The sequence below is a fragment of the Boeremia exigua genome (assembly GCF_020726555.1).
Source record: "Boeremia exigua strain MPI-SDFR-AT-0100 chromosome Unknown C7974scaffold_1, whole genome shotgun sequence".
Lineage (NCBI taxonomy): Eukaryota > Fungi > Ascomycota > Dothideomycetes > Pleosporales > Didymellaceae > Boeremia > Boeremia exigua.
In genome coordinates, this window is record NW_025763518.1 from 3,440,705 (window position 1) to 3,452,774 (window position 12,070).

Sequence of the window (12,070 nt, forward strand, 5' to 3'; positions counted from 1 at the left end):
CAGCTGCCGGAGCGTGTTTCTCCTCACATTTGCAAGCATCCACTGACTTACTGTGCAAACAATCGATATCTAACAAACCTTCGAGCACCAGAAGCGAGTGCCACCATTAATCATACCCGAGTCAGACCGTAACAACTTTGATTTTGGTCCTTAGGTCGCACAACACCAGCCCAACCAATTACTGAGCACGCAACGCAATCACGAACATCGCCCCGGTGTCGCATGCCAACAGACGGGGGTAGTCGCACTGCGGTCGAGGCATGAACAGCAAGCAAGCGGGTACGTATGCGTTGTTTGTCGTCGTGCTATCCTGACTGGAGAAGCGTGCTTGAACTGCAGGAAGAGCAAAATCAAGTGCAGGCGTGATGAGGGGGCGCCAAATTGCGAAAGATGCACGCATCTTGGAACAGAATGTGTGATTCCCGAGTTCCATATTGGCAGGCAGAAGGGTGTAAAAAAGTAAGGTTAGCACCACCAACCTGGATACCGTACTCACTTTACCAGCAAACGATCTGGCCTCGAAAAAGCTATCTTCCAGGTTGAAGAGGCAATCAAGAAGCGCAAGTCTGATGCGCCCTCTCACAGGCGTACGTTAGAACAGCTGCAGGAATTGCTCAACGACACGAAAGATGAGGACAGCCCTCCTTCTCCTTCTCTGGGACAGAATAACATCACCGACCTATTTGCATCTGACTCTGGAGATATGAAGCCTCCGGCAAGCCTTCCACGTTCCGAAAGAGCTACGGCAGGTTCTGGTGACGACCACCTTGCTGTTGAGGATGTCGAGAATCCCCTGCAGTTACTTGCTCGTGCATCTGGTAAACATCCCGCAACCATGTCCGATCTAAAACACTGACCCTTGCTAGATCTGCGTATAACGTCGCCACACAGCTTAGAAAATGCCGTTTCGACCCCTGGCAGTAAAATGAATGGTAGTGAACACAGTGCTTTTCTGGATGTGCATCAATTTTTCTTGCCGATGAAAGCCAATCTGGATCAAGGACCAGGTTACGACCCCATCGATATTGGACTGGTGACCAAAGAGGAGGCAGCCACACTTATTGCATAGTACGTTTATATCTGCATTGCACTTCTGGTTGCTAACGACAACAGTTTCCATAAGAAACTGGCGCACACTCGCTGGGGACTTGATCCTGAGGTGCATACATTGGAGTTCGTTCGGAATCGCTCATCGTTTCTGTTCACTACTCTTCTAGCTTTCACCGCGATCTTCCTGCCCGAGACTGCTTCCCTAGCCAAGCGATTACTCATTCACCGGAGATACTTGGCAGAGCAAGTCATCGTAAAGAAGTTCAGATCGGTTGAGATCGTTCTCGGGTTCATGGTCAGCATTCCTTGGCTGCCGCCTGGAAAGCATGCTACAGATGATGATACAAGCCTCTACTTGGCCACGGCGGTTTCGATCGCCCTAGATCTGTCTCTGGATAAAGTGATTACCCCATCTTCGACGTTCGATGCAGACCTGGTAAGACAGATCCCGAGAGGGGACTGTCTCGACGCAGGCAAAGCTCTAGCCATGGACGGCCTTGAGGATGTCGATGCCAATTCTTCATGGGGAAAGAGGCTACTGCGCCGGAGGGAGAGAACTTGGCTTGCACTGTTTGTCCTGGAGCGGGGTGTGTGTCTAGCCCGCGGCCGCAGCTATTGTGTTCCAAAGACACCGCTGCTCCAGCATTGCGATTATTGGCCATCCAGTCTGGAATCGGTTCGAGAGGATGGTCCATTGGTGTCCATGGCTGCTCTTCGCAGAGATCTCGATGATTTGTTCGCCAATGTGAGAGCGAGGTGCGACAGCTACCGCGTTATCGATGTCGGTCTCAAAGTGGCGCATGAGATTGAAGGGGCCATCGATGATTTCTTCGACAAGTGGCTCCACAAATGGACATCAGTCATCGGCGACTTTGAGCACAAGACATTGCCACCTTATGTTGAGATTCTCGTCACTCATACTCGGCTGTCAACGTACAGCATGCTGCTGAACCACCCCAGCGCACCGCCAGAGGTAAAACGGTCATTCCGGGTCTCTGCAGTGTCCTCGGCTTTGAACGTTATGCGAGCCGCTATCCAAGGCGAATCGAGCCTCACATCCATGCCGAATAACACTGTCACGATGATCTGCTTTGCTGCAAGTATCGCACTGGCCCTAAGCCAGCCAACATCTGGAAAACGCAGCAACCAGAATCTCGCACCTAGCGTTTGTAAACTTATCCAAGAGACAGCCGCAGTCTTGGAGCGGATCGGAAGCACTCCGAGTCACCGCAACGGCGCATCTGTTGTGTACGGTCGATTCCTGCGCGTTCTTGTCAAGCAATCGCCAAGCCTGGAGGCCTTGAATGCGCCAGCAGCAATGCCTTCACAAGCATACGCAGTACAGGGACTGCAGCATAATCTGGGTCTATCACCAAACCTTGCAGATGGAACACAGCCGTTTCCCTCTCTGGAGTCCATCTCAGGCTTCGGCGACCCGCTCCCGTTCTCCGCCATGTCCTACAACGAGGTCAACGAGACGGTGACGAATCTCGATTTCTTCGCAACGCCCCAGCTTGACATCTGGAACGACGAGAACTCGTACATGTGGAACGACATGATGAATCTCCCGGATTTCAACTTTCCTTGCAATTGAGGGCTTCGAAAGCTGTTTTGTTCAGGACATGTTGCAATTGAAGTTTGGGTGGGGTGGTAGACAGCAGAGCCTCAGATTCGCCCGGACTTCAATCACCGAACAGGCACATCATCTCACGTCGGAAGTACTTCTACCCAATGTGCGAGGCTCAGGCTCGGAGTGGCTTCGGCGTTGCAACAGGAGCTTTGCCGGACTGCGCGTGACTAAGCTCTAGTGCCCCTCTTCGCCAATGCGGGAGACTCGCCGGTCTCCGCCTCGGGAATACTTCTGGAGCCGATGTCCCTGGAAGCTCTTACCCTGCATCGCGTCATCGTGTTGCCGATGGAGCTCTCTGCGCGTCGGACGGCTCTTGTTCTGGAGTGGATTCACAAGTCTTCCCGCTCTCGCCCGAGTCGCCCGAGGTCGCGAAGCTCGTAAATAGTACTGCTGTCTGATTTTCCTGCGCAACAACACATCACCACCAACATGGATACACTGCCCTCGTCGTACCGGCTCCTTGCTGCCCTCCCCGCGCGATTATGCGCCCGCCGCCCACTTCCTTCACAATTGCGCGCCGCGCGCATAGCACCACCACACTGGCGCTTCACAAAACAGATAAGGAGCATCAGCGCGGTGGCAGACAAGGCGCCGACTGTTGATCGCTCGAAGTCGAAGCTATGGGCCAGCGCCGATGAAGCCGTCGCCGATGTCCAGTCTGGTTCCACAGTACTCAGCGCAGGCTTTGGACTCTGCGGCATTGCAGAGACTCTTATCCAAGCTCTGAAAAAGCGTGGCCCGGAATCGTTACATTCGTTGACTGCTGTGTCCAACAACGCTGGTATTGAGGAAGTTGGCGGGCTTGCCCATCTTACGAAGAACGGGCAGGTCGACAAGTTGATCATTAGCTTCTTAGGCAACAACAAAGCTCTTGAGAAGCAGTATCTGAGTGGTGGTATTGAGATCGAACTTTGCCCACAGGGCACATTGGCGGAGCGCATCAGGTCAGCCGGTGCTGGAATTCCAGCTTTCTACACACCTACTGCTGTGAACACATTACTGCAGGACGGCCAGATCCCAGCAAAGTTCGACAAAGAAGGCAAGGCTATCGGATATGGTACAAAGAGAGAAGTGCGCGAGTTCAATGGCAAGAAGTACTTGATGGAGACTGCTCTTCCCGGCGACGTGGCGATCATCAGGGCACACAAAGTCGACGAGGCAGGCAACTGCGTATTCCGGTGCGTATATTGAATCACTTCCAACCGCAGTTCCTAACGTCAACATGCAGATACACAACAAAAGCGTTTGGACCCATCATGGCCAAGGCTGCGCGCCTCACTATCGTCGAAGCTGAACACATCGTCCCAATTGGTACCTTTGACGCCGGCGAGATCGACCTCCCCGGCATCTTTGTCGACCGCATCGTCCCGGCTACAGTCCCGAACAGCATCGAGATCAAGAAGCTGCGCGACCCCTCAGCCTCTGGCAAACCCGCTGGCGGCCACCGCGCTCGCATCGCTAAGCGCGCCGCAAAAGAGCTCAAGGCAGGCTACTACGTCAACCTGGGCGTCGGCATCCCCACCGACGCCGCATCCTACATCCCCGACGGCGTCAAGGTGTGGCTGCAGAGCGAGAACGGCATCCTGGGCATGGGACCCCACCCCACCGAGGAAGAAGTCGACGCCGACATCGTCAACGCCGGCAAGCAGACCGTCACCCTGCTCCCCGGCGCCTCCACCTTCGACAGCAGCGAGTCCTTCGGCATGATCCGCGGCGGCCACGTCGACGTCTCGATCCTCGGCGCGCTGCAGGTCAGCGCCGCAGGCGACCTGGCCAACTACATGGTCCCCGGCAAGGTGTTCAAGGGCATGGGCGGCGCCATGGATCTCGTGTCCAACCCCGAGCAGACCAAGGTCGTGGTTGCGACCGAGCACGTGGCCAAGGACGGCAGCAGCAAGATCGTGCAGCAGTGCGCGCTGCCGTTGACGGGCGCGCGGTGCGTGAGCACCATCATCACCGACTTGTGTGTGTTTGAGGTTGATCGGGTGAATGGGGGGTTGACGCTCACGGAGGTCGCGGACGGGGTGACGGTCGAGCAGGTGCGGGAGAAGACCGACGCGGAGTTCAAGGTCGCCGACGACCTGAAGAACATGGAAGACGAGGTTCGGATCGAGGGTGCGTAGGCACACCGTTAGTTTGTAGCGTACACACCACTAGCATTTCCAACACTGTACATATTATATTCCCAGACCATGCATATTCCACCGTCCACACACATACCTACTTTCGCCTAACCCGCACATCTGCCCTCCACCGCAGCCCACCGCAACACCTCTGCCCCACAAACCCCATCCCCACCCTAACTCCATCCATCCAACCTATTGTACCCCATCCCCCACCCCTACCGCCCAATCCAGCCTAGCCCTCGTGCCCCCCACCCAACAAGCTCAGCCCGCCGTGCCCGCCCAGCAAAGCTTCCGCTGCTTACCTCGGACCGTGCATGCTTACCTGGCGCCGCTTGCATGCTTACTCCGGATCGTGCAGCGCCGATCGCTAGCGGGCGCCGGTTGGCGCACTCAGGCGACAGGGTTACTGTACAAGTAGCCAACGGTTGGGCAGGTGTTGGAGGTAGCGGCGTGCAATGGGCACACGTGCAGTAGCTGCACACCCTGGGTCGGGGCCAGAAGAAGCGCCTACGGGCGTCGGTCTTTGCTGTTTGGGGTGTCGGTGCTGGGGCGGGTGGGCGCCGGGCGTGCCGCGGGTGCGAGGGCGGGGTGACGGTGTGCGGCTGCGGGGAGTGTGAGTGTGTGGAGTATAAAGGGTGCTGGTGTGCGGTGTGGGAGGCGATACGGCGGGTTGTGTTCGAGGGCCCATCGGTCGATTGTGTCACTGTCTCGCCGGATTTGCTGTGTGCTGCGTTCCACGACGTTCACGACGCTCACGACGTTTACGGTATTCAGCACGCTCACGACGGTCGCGGCATCCGCTACGTTCACGGCGTTCACTGCGCTCCACCATGCACCCCACAGACGACAAACCCATGGACGAGAAAACCGAGAACGCCGAGCAGCGCCTCGACGCCCTCGATCCCGCGGAGGTGAAGACGCTGTTGTGGCGCTTGGATATCCAGTACGCCACTCCCCTCCTCACGATCCCCGTCGCCACACTCAACTCCTCGTCCTCACTAACCCCTCTGCCGCCTCTCTATCTTCTCTCTCTACTAAATCTTCTACGTGACCTCACAAGCTAACCCGCAACAGCATCCTGCCCATCCTCGCACTCCTCTTCCTGTGCTCTTTCATCGACCGCACGAATGTCGGTAACGCGAAGATTCTGGGCTTGGAGAAGGATCTCGGGATGGACGACAGCCAGTACGCAATCGGGTTGTGTGTGTTTTACGCGACGTACATCGCGAGGTGAGTAAGCGCGCGCCCCGGACACGAACAGTGCTGATGAAAGTCCAGTGAGCTGCCGAGTAACTTGGTGCTGAAGAAGGTGTCACCGCGGGTGTGGCTGCCTGGTACGCTGAGTCCACTGCTTGGAGTGATGCAGCTAATGTGGTGTAGCTTTGACGGCTGTCTGGGGCATTCTGACCATGTGTCTGGGGTTCGTGACGGGGTTTTCGTCGTTCGTGGCGGTGCGAGCGCTGTTGGGAATTGCGGAGGGTGGGCTGTTGCCGGGCATGGTGAGTTGGGTGTGCTCAGTTGCGTAGTTCAGGTCTAACTTTCTGTCAGGTTTTGTACCTTTCGCACTTCTACAAGCGCACTGAGCTTGCGCTAAGGATTGGTATCTTCTATACCGCTGCGTCGCTGTCTGGTGCGTTTGGCGGTCTGCTTGCGCGGGGCCTCAATGCTATCGGGCCTGCAGGTGGTCTTGAAGGCTGGAGAGTAAGTGGTGTTCGTTTTCGATTATGTCCTGTCTCTAACGTCGTTCACAGTGGATATTTATCATCGAGGGTATCCTTACCTTTCTCGTTGGCGTGTCGTCCGCCATCTTCCTACCCAACTCTATCGAATCCGCCGGCTTTCTTTCCGTATCCGAGAAACAGTGCTCCCGCATTCGATTGAATACGTCTGCAGTACACGAATCTTTCTCGTGGGCCGAAGTTCGCCGTGGCGTCTTCAATCTCCAAGTCTGGCTGAGCGCGACAGCATACTTTTGCATTCTATGCGGTCTTTACTCCTTCGGCCTCTTCCTTCCAACGATTGTGAAGGGCGGATTCTCGACCGATCCCAACCAAGCGCAGCTCTGGACCGTCATCCCATATGCCGTCGCGGCAGCCTTCACTGTTGTCGCGGCCTTCGTGTCTGACCGCATCGCGCTCCGCGGACCGGTCATGCTTGTCACTCTGCCTATCGCCATCATCGGCTATGCAGTGATCAGCGTGACCACGAATCCAAAAGTCCAGTACGGCATGACGTTTATGATGGCCACCGGCATGTACGCCTCTGTGCCCTGCATCCTCTCCTGGAACTCCAACAACTCTGCTGGACACTACAAACGGGCCACGACCACTGCCCTGCAGCTGGCTATTGCAAACTCAGGAGGCTTTGTGGCCAGTTTCGTGTATCCGAAGAGTGAAGGGCCAAACTTTCACAAGAGTCACCAGATCATGCTGGGGCTGCTATGTGCTGCGTGGGTCTTGATCGCCGCAAACGTTGCATGGGTCGCAAAGCTTAATCGTGACAAAGTTCTTGGTAAATACGCGCAGTTTGAGGGATACACCGACGACGACAGAGCCCCATCGTTCAAGATGGTGTTGTAGATATATGAGCGACGATCTTGCCGTACAATTTTACTGGTACTCCACAAACCTTCAACTAGACTACGAAACTTCACGTTGACGCGTATCAAGTCAGAGTCCAAACCCAGGTTCCCATGTTCTTGCATCGCGCGATGATGTTTCAAGCGCAATCTGTGCGGATGTCCGCTGATGTTTTGGGGGCCAGCATCGCAGCGTCACAACGGAACTGCGGGCCTGAGACACGGACTTCACACAGACACCACGCAAACGTGACTCCGCGGACGTCCGACTGCGTAATAGTCCGCATGGAGCCTGGAAACATTAAAAAGAAGCAGACAACTCAAGACGCGCACCCCGACTACGAATCCGCGCAATCTCCACCCAACACTGCACATTTCTTCTTCCTCCGCACCAGACACATCAGTGTTGAGATTAAACTTCCAAACACCATGGCACGACTCACCAGACGCATCAGCCGCTACTTTTCGCTCTCGCGGCGCAACTCACAACCTGCGCCGCTCCCCAAGATCAGCAAAGCGCAAATCTCGCACCCCATTCTCTCCCCCGAGGACTCGCGCTCGCTCTTCACATCCTGCCACCCGGCCCACGCCCCCTCGAAATCAACCCACACAATCTCCGACGCCGAGCTGCGCGCCCTCGAGCAGGAGAAGCTCTCGCGCCGCCTGGACGCCGCCATCGACGACATCCTCGCACACTACTCGACCAGCACGCCGCGGCGCGCTCCCGCGCCACCTCACAGACCCGCACACAAGCAGTCGACTTCTGTCTCGGCTTCGACGCCTCAGCCGCAACCAAACGTGCAAGCGCGCGAGCAAATGCCTACCGCGAGTCCAACGCCTTCTTCGTCCTCGGTGTATAGTTCTCCGCCGCCGACGCCCGCGCTCAGTGCCAAACTGGAGGTGTTCAGGGATACGCCGCCGCCGGCGCCGGGGTGGGATAAAGTGTGTTTTGGGCGGCGGACGAGGCTTTTTGGGCCGGAGGGGTTTGTGGAGCCGGGGGGCGGGCGAGGGCGGTAGTGGTTTACGTAGTGGATGGACCGGGAGAAGGGGGCAACCTGTGCTAGGTATTTCAATGACTGCATCGCTCCAGACTCTATTCTCCCTCCACAGATGGTCAGAAAGTGGGCGTATGTTAACCCCGAGTGTCCGTAATAGACGAATGATCCAATATAGCGAGAATGCATGGCAATTTGTTTCTAGACAATCAATGATACCTGGTACATCGCCGGAGCCGCCGAAACCAGCAGCATCTGAAGACATTTTTGGCGCATTAGAAAGACCAAGTGGAATTCGTATGTTTGGATTATGACAAGGTAAGGATTGGACTGAAGCGAGATGCGATTGTCGTACTGTAATCAATGCCGAGTTCAAGCGTGCAGCTTGGCTTGAGTTCATTACTCCAGTCCAGAGGTAGAAAGAAGGTGTCCCGCGCACTCTCTCTCAGTGCGATTGATTAAGGTGAACATTGGCGCTAGTTGCTGGCACTTTGAGACGTCTCTCACGTTGCAGAATAACCGGCGAACTGAGAATACAAGCCAAGTACATCACACGACAGTAAAGTAGGGAAAACACTAAAAAACCATATAGAATACTCGTTTACCTACAATATGGGTAACTCTTAACCAAATCCTACCTTTAGGTATCATAATAGCTACAAGTTGAGTGTTCTGGAAGTTGGTAATTAGCTTAGGGTCTTATCCGCCGTTTGATCAGAAATTTAAGAAGACGTAACATCTGCTAAGAGAAATATTCAGGCAGTATTGCGTATGTGTAACCACGCTATACCAAACAGGGTTGGCTACCAGATACCTAGGTACTCGGGAGCCTGTTGGTTTGCTGTTGCCAACACAATTACCCACACCCACCTTTCCGCTTCATGACAGCACTGCGCGGCGTCTGCAGAATTAACACCTGTAATGCCTTACTCTATTCACACCCCAATACCGGCGATCAGCTCTGCAACTACTGCAACCAACAAATCTGCCCGGACGAGAAGGTCGTAGATGGGCACTGCCGACACATGTGCCATGACAGATGTGCAAGGGCGTACTTCGAAGGAACCGCTCCCCACGACCCACTTCGGCCAAAGATTCGTGTGTGTCCAGCAGTTAGGTGTCGAGCAGAGTTCCTTAAGCCGCCGTGCGACTTTCGTTACATTACAGTCGATCCCACCGGGGAGAGACTGACATGTCCGCTGTGCTTAATGGACAGTGACGGCCCCAAGTTCCTAGAGGTAAGTGATATCAAGTCACGGTATCTACAACAATCGCTCATAACTGTGGACAGACGAAGTGCTCGCCAAGTGCGGGACATCGCTTTCACTCTCTGCCTGCGCGAAGGCGCATCCGAGTGACATCTTCAATATGGACTAGTCTTAGGAACACTTGATAACTGGAGCAACTACCCCTGCCCAGAATGCCGCCAAGACCTTGACGAAGCGGACCTCCTTCGACTGTCTCTGAACCAACCCGCAGCCTCGTGGTTCCGCGTCAAGATTCGTCCCCCTGTCAGCAATACGTTGCCGGAAGATGCACACGTAGATGCAGCGTATGACCTAGGTGTTGTGCACCTCAATCTTGCACCAGACGACCCCCAGCTTCTACAGCACCAGAACCGCCGCGAACGAGTTCGGACAAAGTATGCTAAGATACATACTACATACAACATTGTTAAGCAGAAGGCAGCGAGGTTTGGAGGGACTCTGTTCAACTCCATCACTGCTACAGAATTCACCCGGCCTGGAGTCAGCACCGCTACTCTCCGATACATCGTACTCGAGTACAGGTAGTTCAACGAGATGTCCAGAATCTGTTACGTGTCATCGAAGTGCACCACCTCACCATCAACCCGGATGCAAGCTCTCAAATTTCACATGGCTTGACCGAATCAAAGATTGACAAAATGATATCTGCGGAGAGGACAAACAAGTTTGGACCGAAGTCGTGGCTTCGCAAGGCTGTGCTCGGAAAGGCCTACAGCATCAAGATTCAAACCCTCAAAAACAATTACACTCTTATGGCTCGCTACCATGAGATTGCACCACCAGACGCCGAGACGCAAGCAGAAGCCGATCAACGTCGCGCACACGAAGATGTGTTTCGACAGGCGTTAAGGCAGTTAGACGAACAGTGGCAGCGTACCTACCTCGACCACCGCAACAACGCTGCCCTCAAGAAGGCCGAGAAGATCAACACGGCGGAAGGGGAGGAGTGGTCCCGCAGATATAACCACTGGGGGTTAACGAGAATGAATCCTCCGCAGTGCCAGATGGACGCAAATACGTTTGTCACCCACGCCAACATCTTGGCATCAATCCAAAACCCACTTTGTTTCATCTCTGGTGAAGTGAGGTCAGCAATCTGGATTCGAGAGTTGTACAGCAAGACCGCTCTCACCACGTTCTTGTGGGGCTCGGGCAACGTTGCCGACATCCAGAAGGTCGCCAACAGCCCCAAGTACACCACCATGTGGCGCAATTACTTTGGCGTCATGTGCGACAAGATCTACCGCAGCGTGGTGGTGCACGAGTACAGCACCATGTGGGCTACTATTCACTGCGAGAGTCAGCACATTCGACACAGCATTGCTTCCCTGTGCGAGCCTACCGAGAAGAGCGCCTTTGACGGCATTGGCGGCCGAATGGACATGCTTTTCGCTGAGTTTGGATTTGACGATGAAGCAAAGTGGGGCACTTGGAAAGATGTGCCTATTCTTCGGCGATCTCTGCGCAAACAGAAGCGCAAGGTTCAAGAGTTGACTTCGAGTGCCGCTACGTGGGAAACAAGGCTTACTGGTACGATACCAGGGCCTAAGCCCAAACTTCAGGCGGTTGCCACCTGGAAATCGCGCCCAAAGGCAGAAAACTAAGCAAAAAGCCGCCAAAGCTTTGAAAATGCTACCTATAGCCGCCGAGGCAGGTTTAGTTGAGCTAAGTAGGTAGGGGCGAGAGCCCGGTGGATGGTGGAGAAGTCCGCCGCAGGCGAGTGGTGTGAGTATATATGCAGCGCAGCGGCGCGGGTAAAAAAGGGAACGTGTCGCTGAAATTTGTACTCGTTTATCCAATCAGTGCGAGCATATCCAATTTCGTGTTAGGGAATAACTATGCTACTGATGGGATCACGTTAGTCGACGCGTCTGGCTCTCTCTTTGGCGTTCTGGCTTTGACCGTGCTCGATCCATTTCGCAACCCGGGCTCTCACGGTGGACAAGTGACCTTCAAGCTGAATAACATTACCATAGAGCTTGTAGCTATTATAATACTAAACGCTAGAATTTACTTAAGTGTTATATACGTTGCCGGTGAAAAGACGTTCTGTCTATTTTTTGATATGTTCCCTACTTCACTGTCGTGTAGTGTACTTAGCTTGTGTCCTCAGTCCGTCGTTTATCTTGCAACATAATAGCGGGGCTATCAGTATTATCAGATAGCTGCAATTGCACAGGATCACTAGTCTTATCTTCTTATTGCTTTCTTGATCTCTTGACCAATCGTTCACTATTAACAGCCGTCACACATTGTCCCGAGATGTGATACCGCCTCTGGAGGTGATTGTTTCGTCGATTCACTTAAAGCAGTCTGCTGATGTGCGAACAGGCTGTCTAGTAATCTATGATTGCCGTGGAACACAGTGGTAGCCCAGGAAGTCCAATTATTGGGGAAGTCAGGAATAGTGACATTTCATGACA

At 54.4% G+C, this 12,070-nt stretch overlaps 4 protein-coding genes across 4 annotated transcripts; all 4 read left to right on the top strand.

Moving 5' to 3' along the window:
• The first annotated feature begins 17 nt into the window (after window positions 1–17).
• Window positions 18–2,877, top strand: C7974DRAFT_27100 (uncharacterized protein). Its single transcript, XM_046137544.1, has 5 exons — window positions 18–279; window positions 324–459; window positions 505–818; window positions 867–1,068; window positions 1,114–2,877. Exons 1-5 carry the CDS (start codon window positions 261–263, stop codon window positions 2,642–2,644), a joined length of 2,202 nt encoding a protein of 733 aa, XP_046003496.1. The 5' UTR covers window positions 18–260; the 3' UTR covers window positions 2,645–2,877.
• Window positions 2,878–3,109: 232 nt separating this feature from the next.
• On the top strand, window positions 3,110–4,803 carry C7974DRAFT_430447 (uncharacterized protein; the record flags this gene model as incomplete). Its single annotated transcript, XM_046144701.1, has 2 exons — window positions 3,110–3,858; window positions 3,909–4,803. 2 exons carry the CDS (start codon window positions 3,110–3,112, stop codon window positions 4,801–4,803), a joined length of 1,644 nt encoding a protein of 547 aa, XP_046003497.1.
• A 585-nt stretch (window positions 4,804–5,388) lies between these two features.
• Window positions 5,389–7,685, top strand: C7974DRAFT_27135 (major facilitator superfamily domain-containing protein). The gene is made up of 6 exons (XM_046137546.1): window positions 5,389–5,749; window positions 5,881–6,036; window positions 6,085–6,140; window positions 6,187–6,305; window positions 6,355–6,507; window positions 6,558–7,685. Exons 1-6 carry the CDS (start codon window positions 5,637–5,639, stop codon window positions 7,383–7,385), a joined length of 1,425 nt encoding a protein of 474 aa, XP_046003498.1. The 5' UTR covers window positions 5,389–5,636; the 3' UTR covers window positions 7,386–7,685.
• Window positions 7,670–11,251, top strand: C7974DRAFT_408407 (uncharacterized protein; the record flags this gene model as incomplete). Its single annotated transcript, XM_046143328.1, has 5 exons — window positions 7,670–8,367; window positions 9,596–9,617; window positions 9,671–9,686; window positions 9,799–10,127; window positions 10,190–11,251. The coding sequence occupies 5 exons, from the start codon at window positions 7,670–7,672 to the stop codon at window positions 11,249–11,251; spliced, it is 2,127 nt and encodes a 708-aa protein (XP_046003499.1).
• Window positions 11,252–12,070: the final 819 nt, after the last annotated feature.